The following is a 27427-nucleotide window of genomic DNA, read 5'->3' on the forward strand; positions in this document are numbered from 1 at the left end:
TTATTAACAATTAGTCAGCACTAGTACTGAAAACACAGCTAAAAAGAGGCAGAATCAGACAAGAATCGAGGCATTCGAAGACAGGGGCATTTCCGCCGTTTGTGATAATTCGTTCGCATGTGTAGAATTTATATGTAGTGAAACAGTCTGCGACTTTTATTCAGAAGCGGGACCATCAGGTAAGTATCATCCAATTTTGATTTTGATATGTACTTTATGTCATTAGCGTACATTAAATATTAACCTTGAGATTTCCATTCAAAATATTTGTATTTCCCGGTTACTGTGATGTAAGAAAATGAGTGACACCTTGTGGCCGAAAAGAGGACTCTCAGAAAATAATAACCGTGTTGGCCACCTACATTTCTTGGTGTTCATGCGAACGCACAATGCACGCCTAGATATTGTTTACGGTTATATTGTTAATTAGAAATCAGTGTTAGAAATGCAAACTAAAGGACCTTTTGTAAATGTTTATTTAACAGTCGCTGTTAGCGAATTAGCTAAAACCGTATAGATCCGGTCATATAATATTTGTTATGATAAGATTTGAGCTGCAAATGAGGACTCTCATAAATCGCGATAGGTTATACAGGTAACCGACGTTCTCGAGCTTAATCAGCTGTAAAACTGCCCAAATAATATTCGATTGAAAGCCAAAGAATTTCAAGACAGAAAAATGTCCCTTCGCATCAGATTAGCTCGTAGTCGACCCATCAGACTACTTGGCGGTATAGCTAAGAAGTGTTGGGCATTTTCTGGAGCTTATGTACTGGCCTGTTTCCTCCTCTATTGGCTTTACGGTGGAATCTTTGCATTTTTTCTTCTGTGCTTTGCTATCACAGGTTTGTTGCCAAGATCATTTCTTAAACAAATAAGTTTGAATGCCAGTTTTCAACATCTGCTTGTTATTGTAATTACTTGAACGATCTTATATTTTGAATCGTAACCAGCGAGTAAAACGTGCGTATTTTCATTCAGGTATCTTGTATCACACGGAGGACAAACTTCTCTATCATCCCGAATTACCTCCACATTCACGAGTCTACGTTCCTGCTCCGTCCATGTTTAGCTTGCCTTACCAAAGTGTGTATACCAGATCGGGAGATGGGACAATGTTGCACATGTTTTTTATATCGCAGACAGAAGAAAAGGCCAAGAAGGTGCCTACGCTTTTATTTTTTCACGGAAACGCCGGCAACATGGGACACAGGTCTGTCTAACGCGATACAAGTTGCATAATTTTTTTCAGCGTACTGTATGTACTTTGATTTTTACTTGCTACTTGCGCTTTCTGTGTTTTCATTTAGACTTCAGAATGTCGCAAGGTTATACCGTAAATTGGGATGTAATATACTTATGTTAGAGTATAGAGGATACGGATTATCTCAAGGCTCTCCATCCGAAGAAGGCCTTTACATGGACGCCAGAGCCGGACTAGATTATTTGTCCACTCGAACTGACATCAATAACGATGAAATTATAGTTTTTGGAAGATCTTTGGGTAATTTTTATTTTAGTTTTGTATTTTTGTAGCAAAGAAAGTGGCGATTATGAGTACAGATGTGTAGATTACATTGCGGCTCAGATCTGCGTTTAAGAATAAGAAAACAAGATAACAATGTAGTGTAGCAATAGGTGATTATTTAATGTATTCGTTACTCGCTAGGCGGTGGCGTGGCTATTGATTTGGCGATGAGGCCAGATTATGCAAAAAAAATTTGGTGCCTCATTTTAGAAAATACTTTTACCAGTATACCGGACATGGCATCACTGCTCATTGGCTCTAAGATCCTTCAGTACCTTCCCTTATTTATCTATAAAAATAAGGTACGTGTACAAATATTAATTGTAATGCTCAATGGAGATACAAAATATCTGCTCCCTTTCAATGACATATTTCTTATTTCTTCTCTAGTATATGTCACTACAAAAAATTGGCTCTGTCACGGTACCTACGTTATTTATCTCCGGCCTAGCGGACACTCTGGTACCGCCCAAAATGATGACTGAATTATACGAACGTTGCGGAAGCTCGTACAAAGGGATGCTCAGAGTGCCTAGCGGGACTCACAACGAGACGTGGAATCAGTCTGGGTACTATACCAGTATATCCACGTTTCTCAATCAACTAAGAGAAAATCCTCCACCCAGAGTAGCAACGAACCATTGGCAGATAGACCACGTGTAATGATCATGGTTTACACGGCTCAATATTGCGTCCAAAATTATTGTAGTTTACGTTTCATAGTACAAGATTTCCTTTATCTTTTCTCGTTTATTTTTATTTGATTTTTGTTTCTTTTTTCATAAATAGAGAAAGATGATATATTTCCTTATGAATTTTAATATAGCTACAAATATGTAATATAGTCAATAATAATTTGAAGGGATCAAATCGTCCAACGTAAATGATGATGAGCTGATCAAAAGTCTTCAATAGCCAAAGCTTGGAAATAGTATAATGAAATTAAAATATCTCTGTATATATAATATATATATATATATATATATATAGAGAGAGAGAGAGACATAGAAATATATATATAGAGTTATATACACACACATATACGTACACACACGGACACACGCATATATACACACTTTAGTTTACAAAGTTAGTATAAGGTGGTAAATCTCATTGAATTTATAAGCACCTTCATCAAAAAAATTTTGCCACATCTTAGGTATCATGAGATATGAAAATTTTTTTTATTGTACGTGAGCAGTGAAGTTTAATAACCTATCCAATGAAATTCAATAGGTCTTCCATTGTTACATTGTACGATTATCACTTCTATTCAATCGCCAGTCTTATTACTTACAAAACAACATCTTGCGGCGGTGTGGATAAAATTATTTTTGCCACTTTCAAAGTAAAGTTATTTTGAAAACTGCTTAACGCATTAGTTACCATTGTCGTTGCAATTAATTTTTTTTTCACTCTAGCGCTACTTTCAATTCCACCTTGTAAAAGTGGTAAAGTCATTCTGTAAGTCATATACGAAATACTGTAAATTGTTGCATTACTAAATAGGCAGGGCACAATTTGAGCCCTTATGGAATCGTGATTAATAATATAAAAGCAGTCAATATAATTATTCTTTAATAATAATAATAATAATAATAATAATAATATTACTACTACTACGTAATTGCGCAGCGTAACTGTCGTCAAGTCCACAGATCAGGTTTGCGAATTTTTTTAACGTCCTAAATATATTTTGTGTAGATATGTAATATCAAAAGTATTGTAGTTAAAATAAAATGTCGTAAGGCACATTGTCATGATGCTATGAACGCAAGTTACGTATCCTTTTCACGCAAGTATATGTATACTTAGAAATAATTTTAATTTTAGAACAGTAATAATACGCAGATTTGGTTGACCCTCCTGTTTGTTTTCGGACTTTGCCAAATTCGATTCTTATTAATCGATTACTTAATATGACGATACAATGATTTTATCTCACCAACAACAATAAATAAATTCATACCGATGTTTTTACTCGAAAAATTTTTAAGCAATTGCTATACAAGTTGTTAAATATCTTTGACCATTTCTTTTCTAATTACCTATAATGCGTGTCTCGATTTTGTACACATGTGATCTGAAAACGAATATAAGTATGTTGTAAATAAAAATGTTAAATTGTAATAAATACAGTGTATACAGATTGAATGTATTTAACGTTATTGTATAATACGGTCGATTTTGAAAAATATCATCTCATTTTGAATTTATACAGTCGTTTGCTATATCTACATCTTTTTACCTCACATCTGCACTTCGATCGTCGAGTAAAATATGTGACATATTATCCGTACGCTACAATCTTTGATCCTACGCTATATGCATGGAGTTTAGTTTTTCCCCTTTTGCTCATAAATTAAAATCAACGTTTTTCGATGCTAAAGTAACATTTTCCGAGGTTCTTAGAGTCGATCACAGTTGAGTGAACACAATGGCATTACTTTAAGCTTACGTACTACCAATCTCTGTAATAATTGACCTTACTGTTATTGACCTTATGAAGTCAATCCACAATCCAAATTCTAAATGGTAGATTAAAATCTTCGATTTTTTCGCGATCTTTTTATCGCTATTCGTCGAGCTAAAACAATACCAACTGTAACCAACATTGATAGAACGACAACGGCACCAATCAATGCAGCTAACATTCCTGTGCTGGATTCTATTTTAATTGTTTCGCTACTTTGACTCATAACTCCGGCTGCTTCAACGACAACCTTAGACACAAGGATTTGTGAGTCTTCGCAAAATACTTGATCCTTCCACTTGTACCAATGTAGCATTCTCATGTATTTCTTGTCCGGCGGCGAAGCACATCTGAAATAATATTCGTTTTAAATTTAGCAGCGAATTAAATTGCCAAACCGACGAGCAAATCTTTGGCTCCAAATTAATTGATATATTTCTCTGTTTCTTACTTCAGATCATCCAGAAGCTGGGGGTACGCGTCGTAGAGCTTTGGGACCAGATCTACCAGCATCCATTGCAGGGTACAATCGCAGTGAAACGGATTGCTCTGTAAGTTGACGCCGTACTTTAACAAGCCCGTATTGTTCTGCATTTTTATCAATCCTGGCGAAATGCTGCTCAGATTGTTGCTGCTCAGATCTAACTGTAATTGAAAATCAATCGAAGGATTTCATTGAGATGCATGAAGTACGTATGTTTGTCATTGACTGTTCTTTTTGTAACTTGACTCACCGAGCAAAGATTCACGTCTCTGAAAGCATTCGCGTCTATTTTTGTTAGTCGTTTGTTTTGAGATATTATCAAGTTCAAACAACCCTCCGATCTTTCGTTATCAAGATTTGAAAAAGCATCTTCCTCGATGCTTTCGACCAGCTCTAACGATTGGGCAATCAACCATTCGAGGTTCAGTTTAGCGTTGAATTTCAATTCTCTTATAGGGTTTCCACTGATCACTAGAGTGCTTAGCTCTGGCATATTTTCACTCGTTAGTGTTTCTGGAACCACGGATAATTTGTTGAATGACAAGTCTAGCGTCTCCAGCTTCTCAAATTTGACATTTGGAAAGTCAGTTAGCTTGTTGCCGCTGAAATTAAGGCTCTTCGCTCGATTCAGCAAGGACAAATTATCATTAAGCTCAACTATTTCATTGTATTCCATATCGAGTTTTTGCAGATTATTCAATGTTTCAGGTACATTTGTAATCATGTTGTAGCCGGCGTTCAGATTAGTTATGGAAACTGGAAGATCGTGAGGAGAAAGATAGACCAAACGATTGTTGTTCAGAATCAAAGTTGCAAGCTGCGTCAAGTGTATCACATTGTTCTCTCCAAGCGAATCGATCCGATTGAACGATAGATCCAGATGTTCTAACTGCGTTAAAGATTGAAGCGAGCCATTTTCCAAGCTCTGTATATTGTTATGAGAGACGTCCAGCCATGTTAGATTGGTCAGTAATTTCAGGTCTGGATCTAGAACGCTTAATTGATTTTGGCTCAAATTCAGTCGTTGCAAATTTGTTATTTTGGTGATCATTCTCTCCGGTAGAGCAGTCAGGTTATTGCGCGACAAGTCTAGATCGACGAGAGACCAAAGCTGGTCGAAAGCATTCTCCGGTATTTCTTGGAGATGATTTCCTGATAGGTTTAGAGTTTTTAAATTTACCAAATTTGTAAACATGTCCGTTGGCAGAAAGTTCATTCCATTTTCAGCCAGGTTCAAAACACTGAGATGAGGCTGTTCGTCGAACATTAATAAGTCAAAGCGATGATGGTTATTATCCTCCAGTCGTTTACCTTGGCAATTTACGATCCAAGCAGAATCTAAAATAGAATTGGAAATCATTTCCTACCGATACGCTTTGAATATTCTAATTGACATTTCATGGAACCTGATTGGTAATTTTTCATTCTTTATGAGACTTTTCACTGTTCACAAGATTGAAATTTTTCTCTTTCTTATATTTTCTAATTTATTGAGGCGATCTGTCTTGGATTCTGTTGTACTAATTTACAATTTTCATTTCTTTTCTAACATTTCTGATTCTTGTTGAGATTAGTTTTCAATGAAAGATTTTTGCAAGAAATTTTGCAAAAATTCCAAGAAATTATTATATCGAGTTAATTCCTCGTCAGATTCTTTACATTTTATAACTCGAAGTAGTAAATTGCCAATTAAGTAAATGCAATTTTATGACTTGGAAGTTAAAGAACAAAGAGAAACGATCATTAAACATAAATAAAAATATTGCGTTTCTTTCAAAATTCGTTAAAGACAAATTTCCAAGTAAAGTAAATCGAGGTTCGTCTCTATTTTATACATACTTAGATTTTCCTCAAACTGTGCGATCGTTATGTTCACGATAAAAAAAAAAAAAGAAAAAAAAAAAATTGACACCATTGCCAACTTGTAAATCCGTGTGTAAACATCCAGTTAAGATAAAAAAATTATATGCGAGGCGCGAGTGATAGAGCAAACTTGAAAAAAATCGAGTGCCGAGTGCATATCAGTGGGATTGGCTGATGATGCCTCGTGAGAATTTCGTCACGATAAGAATTGGAGTTATGCGTTATTTTTTCCAAGACTGTCGTGTTTTGTCACACCCGTGACGATGAATTTTTGACACCGAATCCTGCGTACCCGACAGATAGGATGTAAAAAAAAAAATAATGTATATACACATAATTAAAAATGACCAAATACTTGTACGCAATACCTGTGCTAGAGCAAATGCACGTTTCGCACATACTGCATTCCGCCGATCCGTGCAAGTTGCATATAACAAGCAGCAATCCAACGAAATTACAGTAGCGATGCCCTTTCATGATGTTGCGGTGAAAGTAGGTATAGTTGAGTCAAGTTACCGATATCGGATTTACCGCACTTGGTGGCGGTATAACTTTGTACGTTTAACTTACAACGCAGACTACGCACAAGCTTTTGAGAAGCAGGAAAAATTTAATTTGTCAGCCCCAACGAATGGGAAACTTAACTCTCGACTGTGCAGACTGAGACTGACTTTCAAAGCCGATAGATAATACGAATCCCAGTGTCGTACCTCCAGATAGCTTATCAGTTGTTTGCGTCATGCAATTGTGATGATCGTGAATTTAGGTGTACCGTTACCGCTGTTGTCTTCCCGATTATACATGTTTTGACCCTTTTGCTAAAATTTCATTCGTCATTACTCGAAGGTTCAATGGAAAAGACAACACGATCTTTCAGCGTACATTACCGGAATGAGTCACTCATTCTGCGGGAAAATAAACGATAAACTAGATTTGGACATTTGCGAATGACGACGAACATGCCTCAGTGTTTTGCGAAACGATCGCACGACTGTTGGATGAAGAGAAATAAAAGAAAAATTTCAAAAGTCACCAAGTTTCACGGGCGAATTCTTGACTCGTATTTTTTTGCTTCATTTTTCGTGCGGTTATGATTCACGGAAAAGTAGTTGAATGAATTTCCACTTGGTCCATCCTTTGATACACTCAGATCGTAATCGAGAATATTGAAAAGATAACGAATCGCGTCTACTTCTTACAATTCCTCTCCTCGACGATATCCGGAAACCTTTTCTTTAACTGCGATAAACGTTTTATCTGTGTTTTATGTTTACGAATTATATGCGAATGATCATGATGCATGATGAATTTACTAAGAATCCGACGTGGTCAAGTGACGTGGCATTATTGCGACTAGTGCAGGTAGTAGAATATAATAGAAACGCGGCGTAATTAAACTCACGATGATGTATCTGTAGTGTTCTATGCCTGCGTATGAGCCGATAGTTGAAAATGAATCGTTCAATTACGTTACATTGCACGTGAGCGTGAATTTTCTTTGTCCCATGTCGCCTTTATTGCACCAAACCGAAAATCACGCCGTTTGCTTTCACATATGTACTGATAATAAATATACCAATAACCAACAGGATCTCGGTTTATCGTTGTTTGCACACGCTAGTTTTTAGGGTTTGATAACACAAAGCGCTTTAGTCTTCCGTAACATTCGTTTGGCATTCTATCACGATTCGTGACTACCTACGTAAATTTAAGCGTGCTATTCATTTGCATTCACTTATACCCGAAGACGTTTAAATTGCGATTTCGCGTGTATAACACTCAATTTATCATTGTTACTTAGCAATGGTTCAAGTTTATAAATAAAAAATCGAATTCAGCGGGGTAACGTGATGTACCAAATTCTATATTGCACGTGATTAATCCATATTTCAAGTATTATTACAATCTTATAACAGACCAACAAGGTTTATATCTTGTACATAAAGACGATAATAGTTATTGATCGCAGTATTTTCTATACATACTATATCTTGATACGGTAATAAAATTTCAGTAGCACTGTAACTTTGCTTTAAAATCCGATAACATTCACATTAACAGTACATAAATATCTATAACATATGTTGTATGTATATATAACGTATACAGTATGTTAATTAAAATTGATGTCTTTATCGTAATAATTTTCACGCCTAAATATGTACATTGTACAAGTTAACGGGGCTACAGTAATTAGTATCTACAAATTGCTAGGAGGAATGTAGTTCGAAACGTTCGCGCATTCAGATTTTACATATCGGGAGATGTCGGGATTGCGCTTTAAGGCTTTTTAAAGAAATTCAACAGGCTGGCTTGCTTACGATTATTGTCTTTCGGAGCTGCGGATCTGGGTTGCGGCGCTTCGACTTTTGGGGGGTCTTCTTCTTTGTCCGAAGAACTTTCGTAGACGTATTCCTTTTTCGTAACAAAATAGCCGTTTTCGTCGGTAAAAGTTTTGTCAACTACCTTCCGTACCTTCGTTTTACCATTTTCCACCTTATACATTGGCGGGGATACTTTATTCCCGACATTTACCGAGGGAGTTTCACCCTCCAGAATACAATTACGCATCGTTTCGTCCTCACCCTCGTCCTCGTTAACGCTCGACTCTCCGCTGGGATTAGTAGTTGGATCACATTTCCGCCTCTGTCTTTTACCACCCATCTCGGGCTCTTCGGAACCTTGACGTTTCCGGCCACGACCGGCGACAACATTGTCAACGTCTTTGGCCGCCTCTTTCTTCGAGGCGTCAAAAGCCTGTGGTGTTTTTGTTACTTTGCTGAAGAAATTTTTCTCCTTCTTCGAATCCAGCTTGGTTGAAGCTAACTTTGCCGATTTTTCATCAGACACTTTGCCCGACAATTTGCAGCCCCATCTTAGCTCGTTCAGTTCTTCTCCGCTGCGGGCGATTATCTCTTTGCAAACAATTGCACCTTGTCGATGATCCCCGTTCCCAGTTAAAGCCAGCAACTCCACGTCTGGTAGCGCTCTTTGCAAACTGTACAAATGCTCCGCCGTCAGCTTTTTAAACTTTCGCTTCGCGGATGCCAGATCTTCTTCCTTGACTACCTCCACTCGTAGAACACCGTCGACCAGGTAACCGATCAGAGTAAAGGTGGCCAGGACTCTTTTTTGCTCTTCGTGCTCCTTCCAAAATTGCCATAATATTTGCTTTGCGAAGTTGACGTGGAGGCCCAGCTCCTTGCTCAACCATTTGTACGTTACCTGCATAAAATTAAAAACAAGTGAAAGTCTTATTGGTGCTATTGAACGGTTTGATAGTCTCGATTTTTTTCACAACTTTCTTCAAAAAGGCTTACAGAGCTTCTGTCTTTCCATTTATATACATATTATACACGCGCTTACCAATTTGTCGTCGTCAAATATGTATCCAGTCAACGTCTCCAAGTACGTATCAATCGTCGTTGAAATCATATCAGAAGAATAATGTTGTTGGGGAGAAATTAGGCTAATGGAAAGTTCTACTTTACTTTATCTATTACCGGCGGGTACGAAAAACAGACTAAGATTCGCTGTCACGCTTCGCTGCGTGACAGTTGATGTTCGATTCCATCGAAGTTTCGAACTTTACTGACCTCGAAACGTCAATATTTTGGTTACGGCTTGACGCTCGGCTTTACCTACTGTAGTTGGGTATTCCTAAACACATTCTAAATATTCAAGCGTTCGAATAGGATCGAACTCATTTTACCCTTCTATGGAAAGTTGTTGGTCGAATTAATTGTACCTTGAAAAACTCCTCATTCCGCTTCAGGCTTCGCTTCAGAAGACGAAGTTTTCGAAGGCCCTGCTCGGCTCTGAGACTCTACAGAAGTGGCGGAAGTTCTACCAGGACTTGAGTGATGTTCAATTTCTGTCGCGCTCCCGGTTCCGCTGATACGAATTTTCGGTATCACCCCATAATCGCTACCCTGTGACCCCATGGAATCTCCTTCCCTCACCGAGCCACTCGAACAACTCCTGTATTCGTGTGACGATATTAGTTGACGAAAGTTGAAGGAGAATAAATGCTAACGAAATTTACCGCTTTTTAATCTGTTTGACGTGTTTTTTGTTGTTCGGATCGACGTCGACGACTACTTCTGGCATCACCATACCAGGATCGTGCGGCAATGAGTCCTGTTCAACGTCAGTCGCTTCCCCAGCTTCGGAGGCTGCGGATTGTTTTCTTAATTCTTTACGTTGTAGGGTGACATTTGCAGCAGTTCCTGAACGGAAAAGATCCAATAAGTTCTTTAATGTGTATTGAAATAGGATTCGTCAAGTGTCTTCGACAGACAACAAACCCTCTTCGATCACAACGACCCCTGCCGTCTTGTTCGTCGGTAGGACTGGAAGAATTTTTTTCCACCTAACAAACGGGGCATCCTGAATTTCTTGCCTCTTCTCCACAATTTGAAACATTTTTCGTCTTTCCTCGGTGCGTTCTTGACGTAGCTGAATCTGTGAACAAAATGATAACGCCGTTATCCGCATTGTGTAGAATATTATTTCGTTTACAAAATCTTCTCCGCATACCTTCAAATCGTTGTTTGCCTCCCGCAGAGATCCCGTCAAGGAGACCATGTAGTATATGATCAACGCCATGAGCACTATCAACGGAATGACAATTCCCGGTGATGCTATATAGTCCAGGATTCTATAAAAACGTGGTGAAATCCAAGCTCGTCAAAGTCGCGCATATAAATTTATCTATTAGAACTTACATGGCAAAATCTTTGGGTAATGCCGACTTGAGACTATTTGTGATCAAGCTGTACATTATCGGCTGGTCAGAGAATGGTCCGCAGTGCCAGGACGGTTCAACACGAACGACTGCATAGCCTACTGGTAAGACGCATAGGAAAAGCATCGTCAGGAGTAGAGCCAGATAAAAGTTGTTGGATCTGAAAGAGATCGAACGGTCGCATCAATGAAAAATTGCAATTTGCAAGGGTTGCCAGATGGATCGTTGAGAGATTCACCTCGAAGCTCTGAAGACGATTTCGTGTGGCACGTTGCAGGTCAGGACCGCCCAGGACCGGAGGTACATCAATATTCCGATCTTGATTACGTTCAGGGTCGGTAATCCTGGGCTGAAGAACATCCCCATCCACACCATTCCCTGGTTGTTAACAAGGTGTAAAATATTTTCGGCTATTTTAAAGTCGCCGTATTGCGGGAACTGCTTTTCGAGGTCCCAGCACCATATGTTGTTCATGTGCCGTACGAAAACTGCCCGAAAAAAGTCCATACCCAGGGTGGATAGTACGGTGAGTACCTGTAAATGATCGAGGAGCATGTAGTTGTGAAGAATCGATAATTAATCAACCAAGTGCTTTCCACCCTCCAGTTAACTTGCACGCGTTTCTTTCAATTAACGAATTCAGCCCGTATCGGTAATATTCGGAGGGGTGAAATACTGGATAACAAGCTGGGCTCAGCTCAGTTTAACGACTAGATAACCTCGCGTCAGATTTCTCGCGTGCTGAACGAATTCACTGATTACACCTACCAAATCCATGACCGTTAGCTTAGTCAGTTCCTGACCGAACATCGTTTCCCAACACAAACGGCGCAGCTTTTTGCGCTCATTAATATCCATCTGTGTTGTATTTGGTACAGGTGAATCTGGAGACATATAATAACGAAGAATTTTTTTCCTATACTCTTAAGATTGTGGAGAATTCATACATTGAAATGGTCTCGATTCTCCTTCACCTGTTTCTTCTGCTTTTTTCTCTGGTTCGCAGCACTGATACCAGCAATCTTTGGTTTCCTTATGTGTCGGTTTGTCGCTTCCCAAATGATCTACAGTCATCTCGTCAACGGTACATTTCCTGTCGATTACATTACTAGTAGTAGAGACAGGGGAAGTTTCGGTGGAAGGTAAACTGTTGGTAGTACTCGACGTTGTGGTTCCAGTAAAGTCGACCAAAATGCCGGTGAAATTCTGGTCTACCGTAGAGCTTGAATAAGTAGCTGACGTTGAGTTCGTTGTCGATGAGTCAGTGAAATTTAGTATTTCGTCAATGGATTCTTGATTCGTTGAAGTTGAAGTGTTTACTTCGTTGTTGTCTATCGTAACCGTGACCGGCGGTTCTTCCTCCGTCGAGTTAAGCTCGGTTCCTACCTCATCATTTTCTACAAAGTCCGTGTCGTTGGTTTCGTAATCGGAGTAGTCGTAATAATCTGTCGTCGTCGGGGTACTCGATGTAGTTATCGATTCCGGGACTGTCAGACTGATGTCATTTGTCAGCGGACTAACGTTATTCGTCAAGGCTTGGGCAACCATGGGGGTTCCATCGCTAGTAATTAACCCAGCGGTCGTGTTTTGAGATGTTATAGTTGTCAAGAGGCCGAGACTTAAAGAGGCAGCTGTAGTCACAGGCATCGTGAAGTTTGTGCAGAATACTCGACAGCATCGTCGACTTGTAGAGTTCCTGGGATCCGTTAAGGTTTTGGTCACGTTATGTCGCAGGGCTGTGAGCTGTTTGGTCTGAAATATAAAGCGGAAATTGTTAATCCACTTACAGATATCGCGTGCGTAAACCGAAGGGCTTTTCATCAAACCGAATGGACTACCCACCATGCTGTTTATCTTTCCGAAGAGGGCGAATATTAGAGAGTATAAATTGAGTAGATTCAGCACCATTATCCTGTTGACGAAGCGCTGAGATTAGATAAATCGATTTAGTCAAAGACGACAGAATATTTCTTGAATAACAAGATTATACAGTATTTACGAGCAATGATTGAAGTATTGATCAAGAACATCGAGTCTCACCGTGCAAGTTGGAAGCGAAGCTGTTTTCGGGGATGGTAGTTCTCGAAGATGCCAAGTATTTCGAAAAACATTGGAAATACGAATGATATCAGTGTCATTACAACCGTGATTTCATTCTGTCTCCACCAGCTTGATTCTGCCTCCGGCTCCTCGGAACGCGCCACAACTAGAACCACTGCCCAGGCAGACAACGCGAGTAAGAACGCCACGGCAAGATTGACGAAAGTTCTTACGATCACGGTTTTCCAACTGGAAAATAAAGCGAGAGAAGAGAATAAGATGTGCGAAAACCAGATGAGAGAAGAGAATAGGATATGTGATTCAACGTCAATCGCTTTTACAGAAGACACTGACTTCCGTTCAACCTTCTGCTTCTCGGCCTCTTCCAGGAGCGCCTCTTTGAAGCCAAGGACTATACTGGCGATTCGGTTGTGCGCGGTCTCTGGATTCCCAATCATGAAATCCCACCCGGTGAAAAGCTTCCACGTGAAACCACACTCGTCTTCCTTCTCGGAGAGCTTGCTCATTCGGGAATTTTCCGCCATCCTGTTGGAATGCAACGATCATTGAAAACTGAACACCAGTTGCGAGGGAGTGATTAATCCATACTTTCGAAGTATCGCGACGAAGCTGTAAATGTAGACGACCAGATTGACCAGGAAGTAGGCCAGAGGAATATTATAACTACTTCCGGAGTTCCGGTTTGTGTACCAGCCGTAAAAAAAGGCAGAGTACTTCAACACGCCCTCGAATTCCCACAGGGTAAGCAAGTTTTTGGAGTCCTCAATTTCCTCGTCGAGCATTTTCCTTTCGCCATCGTGTTCCTTATCGGCAGTCACCATCTGGAATGAATTATGTAAACAGGACAGAAATCATTGAAAGAATCCCCAGCGATGCCAACAAATCACCTGTGGCACAGCTACAAACGCTGCTAACGTTGCCGCGATGACCAGATTGATCCAGAAGAGCCAACGAAGAAATATAAAGTACGAAGCAACGGCTGATCCAAAGTGGGATTCTATTTCTTTGATGCGCAGTTCCCACGGTATCAGCCATGTCTGAAGGTTCACGAATTCTCGACGAAAATATTGCCAGTACTGAAAAATTTTGTTGTAAATGCACTCGCCGCCGCTTGACTCCGTAATTGTTTTGCCCTGGTTTTCTAGGAACGTGAGAAATAAACCTTGTTGAACAGGATTGAAGCCCGGGCAATCACGTCGCGGGTACTTCGGTTCTGCGCCAGCCTTTCCTGAAGAACGCCTTCGTGTCGCCTCACGTAGGACTTGGCCTGCTGCACCAGCTTTATTTTGCGTCTGAGTGGCCAAGGCTGTTGCTTGACCCCGCTCAAGACCTCCTTGTGCAGTTTGAGATTCTCGAATATCTGTTCCTGCGTACCACCCTCATCGACGGAGATGGCCGTTCTGCGATTTCAAGACACTTTCCTCAACCCTCAAGTTTCAACTTAGCAAAAATACTACCTGATTGTCACAAATCTTTATAGAAGAATCGTCGATGAGCGAATGGAAAATGGCACAATTGGTTCTCCAGGGGGAAAATAATCTTACTCTCCAGAGCTGGTCGTGAACGCGGAAGACCGACGCCTCACTCCACCCTCGGCTTCCGCGTTGAACGGCGACGATGATCGTCTCTTTCGCCTACTGGGACGTCGCAGAGATGCTCGGCGTTGGATAATCGCGCTGGCTGATGCCGAGTAGTCGTCTTCTTCCCCGATTTCCTCCGTGCAGTCTGCAATGGCTTGGAAGTAAATTTATAAAACTGTTACAAGAAACGCGACAACAGGCTTGATTAATTTTCCACACCACGAAGAGGAAAAGGAAATATTCCAGAGTAGCGATTGAGACCAGTCTCACATGTGAACTGACCTGCGACTGCGGGTACGCGGCGCATTTCAACTTCCCTGTTGTTCACCAGAGAAGGTAGAGGCTCGATGATGAATTCCAGCTGAGACTTCTGGTCCCTGAAAACGACTTCTCGAGAAGCGGGGTTGCTCGGTTCGTCGGTGATGGCGAATGTTACGGAAAGCCGATCTACGGAGGGTTGCGGAGAGGACGGAACCACCTGGCACAAAGCGAAAGGTGATAAACTATCAGTGATAACTTCACGATGTCAATGATCACCAATTTGGCAAGTCGTCTCGACGGCCGAATAATCGCAATCGCATTAAATTCATTCGGCGGGTTTGAGCAAGTGATGATAATCGGCGAAACACATTCTCTTGTTGCCGTTTACTGGTTTTATCGGACCTCGTACAGCGGCAGGTCGTGTGTGACTGTCTCATTCGCGAAAACTGTGATGACACGACGGAACCAGGAGGCGTGAAAGAATTTGCGAAATGTTTGAAAAATTCTTGGTACCAGCGACCTAAGTCGCCATTGAAGTTGTATCGATACCGACTGACTGCCACTTGTTCCATCGTGGTGTAAAGCAGCCCTCTGGCCTGACTTCCCCTTCGCCCTCCTCTTCCTACCCAACACATTCACGCCTCTACACTCGGGCTGTAAGTTAAGACTAATATCTGCTATCGCCGATGCAGAGGATCCCAACTTGAACCATCCCCGAGTTTTTTTCGTTCTCGAAATCCCGGTTTCTCAGACAACGACGTTTGTCACCGTTCTCCTCGGTAACAACGTGTCAATTAGCACCTACGTTCGAAGGAAATGATGTAAAAGTTCTCAAAGGGTGCAGACAATGCTCGTTTCTTAACGAAGCAAACAGTCGGCGAAAGCGGCGATATTAACACGGTTAATTAAGAACCGTAACGAAGACTAATCGAAGTTTAGTCTGTCAACCGTCTCGCCGTAAAGGAGAACTTTTTAGAGAGTTGAAGCCCAGTCTGTGGTTAAAAAGAAACTTCAAATTTGCTCCTCCATCGCTTAATCAGTCGCTTACTTTTTTGTACTTTTTTCCCTTCCCGTTCTTTCGGTTTTGTTTCACCTCATTGTTTCGCTGGTCCTTAACGAGTTTCCTAAGCACTCTCGGATCGGCGTTAATTGACCGGTGATCGCGAGCCTTCTTTTCTCGATGGGACGAGGATGCGATCGGTATTGACTTGGAGTGGTTCGCCCGATGTGAGAGCCGCTGTTTGGCGGTGTCAACAAGCGGGAGGCGGGGGTTCGGGGGCGGCGTTAGAAGGGTGAAAACCAGGGGATGAAAACACTCGAAGTTCGCGTGCGAAGCGCCGCGCCTTAACGTCCCCTCTTTCGGCCCGACCTGCCATCATCTAGTTCTTCCCCTCGAGCAGACGGACAGACAGTCAGTCGGTAGGCTGGCATGCATAAGGCCCTCCGGAGTCACGCGAACCACCCTCACTTTCAGCTAATCACTCTTATACACTCCTTTTCGCCCTCCAATCCCTCCGAACCCGCCAGGGTTACAATTCGACTCACAATCAGAGCTTTACTTGGAATACTCCCCACGCGGCCCTGGGAATTATCCTTTGACGGTTAGCTGCCTGGTACTTTGGCCGCGCCTGTGCCCGGAATGATGAGTAATCGAATCTCCGTGTATAGGTATACATATATACACGCACACCTAATATGATGAGCTTAATTAATGGATGTATGAAAAAGACATTCCTTCCCTCACCCTCAAACATCTGCCCATTAATATACACTTCAGCTCCGTATTATAACGAGTTTTTTCCCCCATCATTATCGCAAATTATACCAAGAATAACATTAACTCATTCCGATGAGTTATTCGAACCTGAATTTCCTCACTCATTCCTTATGTATATATAGCACACCGTAAAAGCTTGTCTAATTTTTTCGATCAAAGAGATCGGTATGAGTTATGACCGACTAATAGAAAGAATATAGGTTCAGTTATGCGCTTATTATTCATTGTCAGAGTTATCAATAAAATGCAAGATTTCTCTTGATATTCGCAAACAACGTGGTTTAAATATCCTCTATTCCTACAACAGAAGCTTTTGACCTTGTTCAAAAACCAAATCTGAACCAAACGAAAACCGGACGGTATTACCAACAAAATTGTTATTTGCCTCTCGTTTCTATGAAATTCTCTTAAATTGGGGATAGTCGAAAAATTGAAACGAGTTTGAAAACGTCTGTAAGGCTTCATTCGCGTAGTTTTTACTTTTGATCATTTTTGAAATTTTGAAAAATTTTGAAACTTGCACAGAAATACACGACAAAGAGAACGAGCAGATTACCAACCTGTGGCGCAAGAAGAGGAGCGGCGATGTTGTATCGTGGCGAACGCGATGTGCTGTCGAGGCGAAGGATTCCCGGGGGTTCCTTACGCCTTCCGCGACTCCTCGCGCGATCGGTAATGGAAGATCCTTTCTGCGGTGAAGGATCTCCGGAAGAATTTTCCCTGGAATCCTGTTCGTTGTTAATTTTTTTCTCCGATTGAGCCTGCATCGTGAGAATATCCTCGAGAGACGCTGACGTCGAAAAATTCTCGATGTATCCTTGAACGTGATACGATCCTTCCGGTCGATTATTTGTATAACAACGATCGGATAATCGGTGCGATTTTTCGCCTAATCGGGGTGAATTTCAGAGGGTGTGAGAAAAAGGACGAGACGACAACGGTTGATTTTCGCGGAGAAAGAAATTGCTGCTCCGCAATGTACGGGGTAATTTCACCGGTAGGAAGCAAGTTCGGTTAGTGTTCAGTAGCTCAATGTCCGACCGTCGACTGTTGCCGTTATCATCGTTGATGGACATTTTCTCCCTCTTCCGCCGCCTGTACACGATCTATTAACGCGTTAATAATCAGGATTAATAGCCTGCGGGGTGCCTTCGCCACCTCACAGCTTTTCGCAGGTGATAAACACACGCGTATGCGTTGGCTGTGTATGTACGCGTCGATTCCTCCTCATGCCCCGTTATGCAGCATTCCGTCTGACGGTGTGAACATTATCCGCCTCATGTGTTACATGCGGGGGCGAGACACGCGAAACCAGCTGCCACGCCTGCAGGCCTCATGTCACATCCGGCCCGTTGCTTTGTGCCTCTAAAAAGCCACCCTAATGTGTTCGCAAATATGTCAGTTGTGAATCAAACGCTGCCCATACGTGTATAATAAAATTGCCGTAATCAAACGGTCGGGTTGTCTAGACGGGCTAATGGCGGGATGAAAATCAGCATACGCACGAGTGTCTGATGAAGTAATGAATTCACAAAGATTACTTTTCACACATCAGGATGCAACATACTTTGGGGTAAACTTTCTTTTCTTCTCTTTATTTACCATACTGATATTCAAAATATTATACATTTGCATTTATTATGTTGTGTATTGTAGATTCCATATTGTTGTGGATGTGTGTTTTATTACATATATATATATAATATTAATAATGATAAGCCTGAGTAATACTATGCTGTTTTATTTTTCAATAACGATAATCATTATTTCGCACGTCGTATTTATATGTAGATTATTCTCTATAGATTGGTATATTGTCAAATCAACAATTTTTCATGCATGAATCGCGCTTTAAGATATGAAGGGTGTACAACAACTGCGATTAGTTGGGTCCTGCTTTACTATTCTTCTTCCATTGCTTCTTACTAAAATTTTATATAGTATTTACGACCGATTATTGCACCTATGATCGTTACGATCATTGTCGAGACGACATACTATATTTTTATTTACACCTTAATCTAAAAAACTCTGGATCAAGACCTCGCGAAGATTTGATCCATTGAACCCTGAAATTAGCTGCCGGTTGAAACAAACTTTCCCCAAACATGAGTAAATTTCGTGCAGCCGTTAGCTGCGACAGAAATCCCTGAAACATATCCTGTAATACCTAAAGGTACAAAAGCTCTGCGGCTGACAACGCATAAACTACCCATCGGGGAATTCTTCCAACCATGATGGAAAATCCTGGGGGAGTTGTAACGGTGATTTATTAACTTCGTAACGATTAGATCTAGTCGATAAATCGTCCGCTCTTCTGTCCCGGGGGATAGTTTGTCGATTTACGCACGTGCATCGTACGGATGGATGAGTTGATTCTTCAATTTTTGATATGTGATTTCGCCGCCTCATACGATTACCAAGGCTGCTCAATTTATTGCATCTGATCTATGATTCGCGCGGGATATAAGAATATTTATTTTATAGAGTGCGTATTGTGTGCAGGTTATATATATATATAGGTATAATATATAAAGTTGCGGATGAATTGAAACGAAAAATATATGTCTTTCGATTTATATATCCTATACTATGATATAATATGTACACGCTAAATTTTCTAGATTATGATATGATCGCTTTACAGTTTTTCCGTGTAAAAGTAGAAGCTTACGGACAAGCTTCGGAAAATCTTTACGTGCGGTGTGTAAACGCATATTCGCTATTGACCCATGATCCGGGTCTATTTAACCGGATTATCACTCGCACGTAACTGTAATAGCCTGATCCGCAAAATATATTTGAACCCTGTTCGAGAGTGAAGTTACTAACACTCAGAATGACTGAAGGATTCGAATTTCAAAATTATGTGCATAATACGTTTTTCTTTATTGCTGTGTCTTCTCCGTGAATTTCAGACGATCGAAAAAATCACGGAACGACGTTTTTTCGGCTGAAACGCCACCCTGCGAGCTTATTGTTAGTGGTCCTTATTATTTAGTCGTGTGTCGAGCCCAGGCTGACCTTTGCACCTGACTCATCGGCTCGCTGCGAGACGGAAGTTTGGCACTTGTAGTCCTGGAGGGCGGCGGTCCGGGTGTCCGCAAAAAATGCACCAGGTGTTTTTGACCCTCGTGAGGCTTTCCGGCGGCTGATTCGAGTTGCTCGTTTTTCGCCTGCACCTCAGTCCCGGTTTTCACACCTTCGGTGATCCTCACGAGGCCGTTTCCACGCCCGTTGCTCTTCGATATCGAACGTCTCCCGGGCGGTGGAGGATCCAGGATTATTGGTGGAGGCTCCTGCGAGTCCGTTGGGGGAATTCTTAGCCGCTGAGAGTCGAGACGCAGCTCAGATTGTGGCTGTAAACCGTGGGGAAGTGGCTTGATGAACGCCGCGGCCTGCTGCTGCTGGTCTTCGATGTTGCTCTCCAAACTCGACGACGCGTAGTTTTCACCCCTGTGCAGCATCACTGGAGACGGTGAGAAGCTGTTCGCCTGCGAGACCCTCAGCGATGTCGAGTTTGGGGATACCTGTGTTGAGCTCTGAAAAAACGTCACGATACGGGAGTAAATACGCAATGAGAGTTCTCGATGCAGATTCCGTTACCGACACTTAGCCAAGACACAAACCTTTTAGAGTGTTTTAGGCTGGGGGACATCCCTATTCCGGTTAATTTTACCGATAATCGGGGATCACTTCGAGGCTGTACCTTACTGACAATTTGCTCCGTCTTAACATAGTTTGAACCGTCTTCAGGTAAAAGTCCTCGGAATGATCCGATGATCGACAAAGTCAGATAGAGCGGGATATTTCCCATCCTCGAATATTCTGAAAAAAGGTTTGTGTCTTGGCTGAGTGTCGGTAACGGAACCTGTATCCAGAATTATCATTGCTTATTTACTTATGAGGTTGAATCGTTTTTTGCAGAGAAATTCCATGCATTGTCACGGTTGACGGAAGATTTTGGTAAAAAATGATCATGGTTACAATAATGGTTCAGATATTCTTGGCGTCATGGGAACAGATGTTACCAACAATTGTAAGCATCTTTTAGTGTATAATTTTAATTTTCGAAACTACATTTTCTGGTTGTTGAGTTAACATTTTTTCATTTTCTTTTTGTTCTTTAGGTATAGTAACTCACCGTCTGTCTCGTGTTGTTTGGCGGTAGAAGAAGACCGGTTCCCATGGGATAAGGTGAAGGCGTGGCGTAGGGCGATCGTTGTGGCTGAGGTTGATAGGGACTAATGTTGTGGAGGCGTTCGAGGAGCTGTGTTTGGAAGTGGAGCTGTTCGTTGGAGGAGTTGAACCCCTGGCTACCGAGAACGGCGGTCGCGTTTGGTGAGTAAATTGCCTCCGTTGGGTAAGAGTAGAAAGCGAACGAAGGTGGGTCCAACTCCCAGGGTGAACTTGGAGCCCCGGCTCGATGAGACTGCTTGACAAAATACGGGGTTCAATATTCGCCTCAATTCCGCGCGTGGATTTAATTCTGGTGATTTTAGTCACAACTATGGGAACCATTGCTCTTAATTTTTCTACTATAAAAACTTCATTAAAAGATATTTGGCGTTACCTAGCATCTGTTGGTTGCACAGAATCCAAAATCCCTGGAGAAGACCTGCCGAGTAAGAGACGAACACACTGCCACTCAGTATTATTGTTGCGGATCAGCAATTTAGTGTTTCAACATCACGTAGGAACGATTACATGGGTATGCATTATCAATTACTTGGAGCGTTAGAAGAGAGAGGAGTAACATTCAAGCGAAACAACAGCAATGGAAATCGTAACAAGTTCGGACACTACGCAACTACACCATTCCAGCGATTCGTTGCCTTCTATTTTCCGCTGGAACCCTTTCTTTTCTTGTCACTAATTTCTTTTCGTGGAACGTTTCAATTTCCGGTCCTTAAAAATCCGTTGCACACTTGTTGGCTGAAGTTCGTGGGTTCTTATTCTTGCAAAAACGTTATTCTAGAAACGTCGAGAGTGGGTTGAGGTATATTTATGTATAAGATTGAGCACTGTGGCCTCAATTCTACCTGGAAATTTAAAATTCCAATATCTTTCCAACTTCACAGGAGCGCTTTTGTTAACAGTCTTCTCGGGTCGTCGTTTATAAAAACTTACAGTTTACCTAAAGAAAACCGTCGAACTCTTCGTCAAGTATACGGCGTCCCACAAGTGTCTTTCTTTATCGGAGAAAAGCAAAGAAGAAAGCGGAGAATAAAAAAAAAGTTCTGTCTGAGAAATCAGGGCCTCGAGCTTTTTTCCTTTTCTTTTCCCGCGATAAAAGTTCACCTTGCTCGCTCTCCAGAGTTTGTTAGAACAAAGTTCGAGCAGCTGAAATGGAACTTGTAAATATATAATATCTATACATATACCGGCAAGTCGTTAGCAGCGAGAATAATAGCCAGGAATAATAACGGAAATAACGTAGCTCCACGAAACGCTTTACACAAAAGTTGCCATGCGAGTTTGTTAAATTAAAAAAAATTTCTTTCTCTTTGAAACCCTTCTTCATATCCTGAATGACGATGAATATACCGACAAAGATGATTTCGTCTCTTTGACGAAAAAACTAAATCGCGTAAAAATGAGGAGCAGAACGGTTAATGATGAACAATGAAAACACAGATTAAAAATCGGTACAAAAATTTTTAATTATTATTATTATTATTATTATTATTACTATTATTACCATTATAGTTACTCGTATGGTACGCATACCTGTGCAGTATGCTTAGACGTACTGTATTGGTAGCAGTAATAGTACTTACAATTAGTATGATATAAAAGTATAAAAATGCGTACAACAAAACTATCACTACGTCATGTTACACATGTAATATTAATTATTGGGGTTGATTAATGAATGAATTATTATCGGTGGATGTAAAACGCAACTCCGACATGGGCAGGCAGGCAGGCAGGCAGACAGGCAGGCAGACAGACAGAGTCAGGCAGACGGGTGTCATGGAAATGGGTAGAGGGTTACCTGGCCGAGGGTCGAGAGGTCAGGGACGGTCGTCGTCGCCGACATCGGGGCCCCGGGGACCGCTTGGGGCCCGGCAGTCCCGTGGCCACCCCCGCGTTCCTGCTCCCGAAGGTGTCCAACCAGGGCGCCGATGTGCTCGAGGAGTTCCTTGTTCTGAACGAGGAGCTGGTGCGTCCGAGTCTGCGAGGAGCGAGCCGATTACTCGAATTCATTACCCGTGGTCGATAAATCAACACCTACAATACCGACTGCGCTTTTTATAAGCTCGGATCTTTACCTGGGCTTCCACTCGAGCTGCCGTTTCGGCTGCTAGCTGATCCTGAAGGAGTCGGGCGTGGGAAACCGCCGCTCGTGTTTGCTGGCTCTGCTGCTCCAGACGCTCCCTGAGGAGTTGGATCTCGTGCTTCAAGGCGGTCAGCTCTCCTCCGACAAGCAGCCCGCAATCGGATACCATCGTCGCTTGCTGAGGAATGACACCAGGTTTTCATTTTTAATTCGTGAAGCGGAGTTACCGGGTAACCGAGTTTCGGACAAGTCTTGTTGCGCAAATTATCTAGCGATTAATCGGACGGAAATGTGATTACCCAAAATTTTTTATACTCACGAGGTCCATGTTTACACATATTGACTTTAGACCGACTTTTAAAATCGTTCACTTTTGTACAACGTGATCATTTCTTCATTTATCATGCATTACTGAATATCAAACGATCGTGTAGATCGAAATTCGTCGTCACGTTTACGTTACAAACTTGAAACTTAATTGTTACATTGATTGACAAATGTTTTTCAACTTTACGTTAAAATTCCAAAATATTGATTGCTATAAAACTGTGAACGCTTTTCGCATACTCAGCTTCGGTGAAAAAATAATGATTTGATCAATTTTCTGCGTTTCTTTCCTAGATTTTTGTATTACTTGACACTGAGCAATAATCCGTCAGCGATTAACACTCGGTGTAAGTGCACAATGAAACATAGTTTTAGTCAACTTGCCGACGGCGATTGTCTGACGGGTGTCGTTGAAGCTGTGACGACGGGTGCATCCTGGGATCTCGACAGGCAAGAGGTTGTAATATCGGGCGCAGAATCCTCGGCGTCTATCGGCGGGGCGAGTAACGAAATTTCTGAAATAACCGGATTAAAATTACCAGCAATACTGAGAGAAATTTTATTATTCAATATATTACGTAGTCACGAGAACATTAGAGTGAAATGGTTACAAAAGAAAATGTGGTGCAAGTTACTGTTGAAGAGATCACGCTAGTGTAAAAAATCGAAAAATAGCTGATTTTCGCAATTTTTTTCTCAATAGTTAAAACACGGTAAACAGTCTAATTTTTTTTTCTCAAATCAAAGCACTCACGCGGTACAGAAAATAAATTCCTAAACGTTTATTTCAATTTTTTTACATTTTTTTCTAACGGTTTTCTCGAAACGTGATTTTTCAAAACGATGTAAACACTCAAAGGAAGAGTTTTCAAGCTATCCATCTCAAATTTGGACACAATATCTGTGAAAACTTTGTTTTTTTTTTTATGAAATCTTCATATTTTTAAACGAAAAACTGTCGAAAAAATCAGCTACTTTTCGACACATTAAATAAAGCTCTGTTACAAGTGCCTGCATCCGATCAAAACCAGTAAATATTTCTCTATATTTTCGGGGAACTTGTTAACTCCGTTTTACGCTTTCACGATGAGCTTGTTATACCAAATTCATACCGCTTTTAGATACGCGAATAGTGGAAGCTTCGTCGTTGTAACAATTACGCCCACTTCGCAGGTATGCAGGGTTTAATTCACGGATAGCCCGGCGTTAAGGCGGTTATTAGTTATCAGACGAGCACCGAAAATTCTCTACCGTCATTAACACGGTTTTGGGACGACTGCATGATTTATGGTAGGTCGCGGATTAAACCCCGGGACAATTATGTTCCCTCGTTTATCTCGATTATCACTGATGTAAAGGTACGCATTGCGAAATTTTGGCGAAAACCATGGGATTAACATAGTTATATCATGTAATATAGCTAGTCTAAACTTGAGATTGATTAAAAAGACTGGCTATAAATTTCCTCCAACGCGAATCATCTCCGTCATTTACTACACCACATGTACGAAAACAGATCAAAAAGAAAATAAAATAAAAGAAAAGAAAACGTTCACTTCGCATTTTCTCTAGATTTTTCAGATCCTTGATACACATACGGGGACAATCTTTTGAAACTTGAAAATCAACCGCGCATGCGCGAATTTTATCGGCTGTTCGTGCAGGCTGGCCAACCCGAGTTTCAACTGTCAAACTCTTTCTACCGGCGATGTGGTTGATACGAATTTCCGAGGTTAGAATCTCGAATAATTGAGGCAGTGACTCGGAAAGGTTTGGGAAGCATTTTTTATCGGATCGGAAAGTTGATTCTTCAATGAACGGTCGGAATTTAATGCTTATGCTCTATGAAAGTTCAAGCGTACACATTTTGCGTAGGTTGGCCCGCCTGCGTCGCGGACAAGAATATCGTTGCGGGAAGATTATGCCGACCAATGAGATTGAATTGTTTGACGCATGCGCGGTTGATTTTCAAGTTTCAAGAGATTGTCCCGGTATATGTATTATACATAAATGTTAATCTATCAAATTTTCTTCAAAAAGTATGTATATATATATATACGCATATATACTATAAGTAAATAACTGATGTAATTTACACGAATTGCGACAACGTTCAACCGGTTTAAATATAAAAATATTCAGGCTACACAAAAAGCCGTTGTCGACAGTCTATAATAGCTCAACGTAAACCCGGCGCGGCAGCCGGTCGCTAAGATCTATTGGATTTTAGCAGCCTCTCCCGTTTGAACTTTAGGATATCACGCGTCTTTTTTACACCGCTTACGCGTCTCTACCGAAGGCTTTGAAATCCCACGGCAATTATGTAATATAATATCATACGTACATATGTATACAAAATTTGTATCAACAACAACAACAACGTATAATACATATTCGCATGCGTATTTCCCGACACAAGACGAGATCAATCGTGACGCTGCATATCATAATGCATGCGCCGGTCTATTTTCAACTCGCAGACGAGATGACAGTCCGATTACGTGCCTCGAGATGGACCACGATATATACGATATATACGATATACACACACACAGATATATATATATATATACAGGTGTATACATACAGCTGTACCGACTCTATTGAATTGCCCCCTATTTCGAAGGGCGGAACTCATTTCCGCGTCCCTCCCTATCTAGGCAGCTGATTGCTTCCGAGTGCCACGCGCGCGTTTATATACACATATATAAATACGTGAAACGATTTCTCTTTTCGCTAGTTTCTTTTAGTGGAAATTGAATCGTTGTTTTTATTTTTTTTTTTTTTAGTTTTTTTTTCTTTTTTAGTTTTTTTTTTCTTCAAACGTGTAATCCGGGTCCAAATCGATCTGTATCAGATTAAAGGAGTGCGATAGATTTAGAAAAGATATTTTATAAGAACGAGAGAGAGAGCGAGGGAAAAGTTTCATCGCGTCTCTTGGTGTGTTTCATTATTATTATCATTATTGTTTTTGTTGTTATTATTATTATTATTATTTTCTTTCAATATTCTACAAGAGCGATTGATTTACTTCTATGTAAACTATGTATACAACTAGTCGACTCTTTGAACTCGATTTCTTCGCGAAATCAGTCTGCACGCGTCTATGCTACACGTTTGATGAAAGAAAAAAACAAAAAAAAAAAAAACTAGAAATAATGAAAAAAAAAAAAAAAAAAATGACATCCCCGCTGATCGGATGCGAATCCGCGCAGAACGTCAGACTTTTTAGGGAAACCTACCGCATCGCATCCTCTCAAAGCTTATCGGGGTTAACGTGACCTCGATAATCTCTGATCCCTGAGCTTCCGACCCCTTCAAAGTCTGATCGGAAGCCAAGGGAGCAAGGTCGAGTCAGAGTTTAAAGGGACTAAAAGATCCGCTCGGCTTTTCAGCCTCGCGAGTCGTCGGCTCAAATTTAACCAACCCTTAAAGCCTTGCCCCGTTTCCATCTGCAGTTTTATGCTCGTCACGAAAATTACGAGGGCGCAGGGATTATGGTGTGCGATAAAAATTTCCCGATGATTTACCCACTTGCTAAACGAATCCACGCGCCACGATTCTTGTCGGGACTTTGTTCTGCCCGGTGGAATTGTAACAAGGTTTAATTATGTGTCAGTTTAACCCTTTCAGTCACGCAATTGAGGTTTTTTTTTTTTTTTTTTGAGCCCGGAAGTGCGATTATACGTTTCCTGTGTGTTCTTGTTTTCGACGCTGAACGCGAGTCTAATGTGAAAAATTTAATAACACTAAAATTAACCCCTCAAATGGGGCGAAAACGGGATTAATTATCAACGTTGTTTTAGACAGTCTTCCTGAAGGAGATATATATGGATATTTATTTTGAGACGGTACGATTTTAGGCCGAGAATAGGCGCAAAGTCCGATACTATCTATACGCACCCCCATGGGGGGTGAAAACTACCCCCAAGCATTGAATTTTGTAAATTGGCCGTGCTCGCGACCAATGAATTCCAAGCGTTTTTAGTATACATTCCTACACATATTTATTACATTCTATTTCCATATAATTATTTGTAAAA

At 41.1% G+C, this 27427-nt stretch overlaps 6 protein-coding genes across 12 annotated transcripts in view; 2 read left to right on the forward strand and 4 right to left on the reverse strand.

Annotated features, from left to right (window-relative positions):
* Window positions 1–386: 386 nt before the first annotated feature.
* Window positions 387–3744, forward strand: LOC124174889 (protein ABHD13). Of its 3 annotated transcripts, XM_046554499.1 has the most exons (6): window positions 387–845; window positions 982–1213; window positions 1311–1504; window positions 1670–1830; window positions 1919–1998; window positions 3106–3744. In XM_046554499.1, exons 1-6 carry the CDS (start codon window positions 680–682, stop codon window positions 3107–3109), a joined length of 837 nt encoding a protein of 278 aa, XP_046410455.1. In that variant the 5' UTR covers window positions 387–679; the 3' UTR covers window positions 3110–3744. The 3 variants fall into 3 exon arrangements, with proteins under 3 accessions (XP_046410455.1, XP_046410454.1, XP_046410451.1); XM_046554498.1 differs by having other exon boundaries at window positions 1670–1998; XM_046554495.1 differs by lacking the exon at window positions 3106–3744 and having other exon boundaries at window positions 1919–2656.
* On the reverse strand, window positions 2949–7277 carry LOC124174885 (toll-like receptor Tollo). The gene is made up of 4 exons (XM_046554482.1): window positions 6717–7277; window positions 4736–5823; window positions 4453–4646; window positions 2949–4351 (listed from the first exon to the last, which is right to left on the reverse strand). Exons 1-4 carry the CDS (start codon window positions 6823–6825, stop codon window positions 4069–4071), a joined length of 1674 nt encoding a protein of 557 aa, XP_046410438.1. The 5' UTR covers window positions 6826–7277; the 3' UTR covers window positions 2949–4068.
* A 722-nt stretch (window positions 7278–7999) lies between these two features.
* Window positions 8000–9939, reverse strand: LOC124174890 (DNA polymerase delta subunit 3-like). The gene is made up of 2 exons (XM_046554500.1): window positions 9715–9939; window positions 8000–9573 (listed from the first exon to the last, which is right to left on the reverse strand). The coding sequence occupies exons 1-2, from the start codon at window positions 9781–9783 to the stop codon at window positions 8629–8631; spliced, it is 1014 nt and encodes a 337-aa protein (XP_046410456.1). The 5' UTR covers window positions 9784–9939; the 3' UTR covers window positions 8000–8628.
* A 160-nt stretch (window positions 9940–10099) lies between these two features.
* Window positions 10100–18342, reverse strand: LOC124174880 (transmembrane channel-like protein). Its single transcript, XM_046554467.1, has 17 exons — window positions 17335–18342; window positions 15019–15214; window positions 14701–14890; window positions 14319–14556; window positions 14044–14232; window positions 13745–13977; window positions 13490–13681; window positions 13136–13384; window positions 12938–13007; window positions 12070–12847; window positions 11864–11979; window positions 11334–11629; window positions 11076–11255; window positions 10888–11008; window positions 10656–10812; window positions 10394–10577; window positions 10100–10329 (listed from the first exon to the last, which is right to left on the reverse strand). The coding sequence occupies exons 1-17, from the start codon at window positions 17539–17541 to the stop codon at window positions 10110–10112; spliced, it is 3816 nt and encodes a 1271-aa protein (XP_046410423.1). The 5' UTR covers window positions 17542–18342; the 3' UTR covers window positions 10100–10109.
* A 268-nt stretch (window positions 18343–18610) lies between these two features.
* Window positions 18611–27427, reverse strand: part of LOC124174884 (carboxyl-terminal PDZ ligand of neuronal nitric oxide synthase protein-like) — a 30361-nt gene continuing 21544 nt past the window's right edge. For all 5 annotated transcript variants that reach the window (XM_046554480.1, XM_046554479.1, XM_046554477.1 and 2 more), the window contains 5 exons: window positions 23769–23899; window positions 23050–23235; window positions 22773–22952; window positions 20919–21206; window positions 18611–20316 (listed from right to left, as the gene is read on the reverse strand). In XM_046554480.1, the coding sequence (XP_046410436.1) occupies window positions 19768–20316; window positions 20919–21206; window positions 22773–22952; window positions 23050–23235; window positions 23769–23899 (1334 nt within the window). In that variant the 3' untranslated portion in view covers window positions 18611–19767. The remainder of the gene's footprint in view (window positions 20317–20918; window positions 21207–22772; window positions 22953–23049; window positions 23236–23768; window positions 23900–27427) is intronic.
* Window positions 21467–27427, forward strand: part of LOC124174887 (diphosphomevalonate decarboxylase) — a 33086-nt gene continuing 27125 nt past the window's right edge. Inside the window, exon 1 of the mRNA XM_046554489.1 lies at window positions 21467–21485. Coding sequence (XP_046410445.1) covers window positions 21482–21485 — 4 coding nt within the window. The 5' untranslated portion in view covers window positions 21467–21481. The remainder of the gene's footprint in view (window positions 21486–27427) is intronic.

This window comes from Neodiprion fabricii, chromosome 2, assembly GCF_021155785.1.
Source record: "Neodiprion fabricii isolate iyNeoFabr1 chromosome 2, iyNeoFabr1.1, whole genome shotgun sequence".
NCBI lineage: Eukaryota > Metazoa > Arthropoda > Insecta > Hymenoptera > Diprionidae > Neodiprion > Neodiprion fabricii.

Excerpts from the sequence above, each read along its gene's own strand:
- LOC124174889 (XM_046554495.1), top strand. The coding sequence starts at position 680 with ATGTCCCTTCGCATCAGATTAGCTCGTAGTCGACCCATCAGACTACTT. Across the intron at positions 1,214-1,310 it reads GCCGGCAACATGGGACACAG|ACTTCAGAATGTCGCAAGGT; the intron begins GTCTGTCTAACG and ends GTTTTCATTTAG. Across the intron at positions 1,505-1,669 it reads AGTTTTTGGAAGATCTTTGG|GCGGTGGCGTGGCTATTGAT; the intron begins GTAATTTTTATT and ends GTTACTCGCTAG.
- LOC124174890 (XM_046554500.1), bottom strand. The coding sequence starts at position 9,783 with ATGATTTCAACGACGATTGATACGTACTTGGAGACGTTGACTGGATAC. Across the intron at positions 9,574-9,714 it reads TATTTGACGACGACAAATTG|GTAACGTACAAATGGTTGAG; the intron begins GTAAGCGCGTGT and ends AATTTTATGCAG.
- LOC124174880 (XM_046554467.1), bottom strand. The coding sequence starts at position 17,541 with ATGCAGGCTCAATCGGAGAAAAAAATTAACAACGAACAGGATTCCAGG. Across the intron at positions 13,978-14,043 it reads CGTTTGTAGCTGTGCCACAG|ATGGTGACTGCCGATAAGGA; the intron begins GTGATTTGTTGG and ends AATTCATTCCAG. Across the intron at positions 11,256-11,333 it reads ATCGTCTTCAGAGCTTCGAG|ATCCAACAACTTTTATCTGG; the intron begins GTGAATCTCTCA and ends GATCTCTTTCAG.
- LOC124174885 (XM_046554482.1), bottom strand. The coding sequence starts at position 6,825 with ATGAAAGGGCATCGCTACTGTAATTTCGTTGGATTGCTGCTTGTTATA. Across the intron at positions 4,647-4,735 it reads GAGACGTGAATCTTTGCTCG|TTAGATCTGAGCAGCAACAA; the intron begins GTGAGTCAAGTT and ends TTTCAATTACAG. Across the intron at positions 4,352-4,452 it reads CAGCTTCTGGATGATCTGAA|ATGTGCTTCGCCGCCGGACA; the intron begins GTAAGAAACAGA and ends ATATTATTTCAG.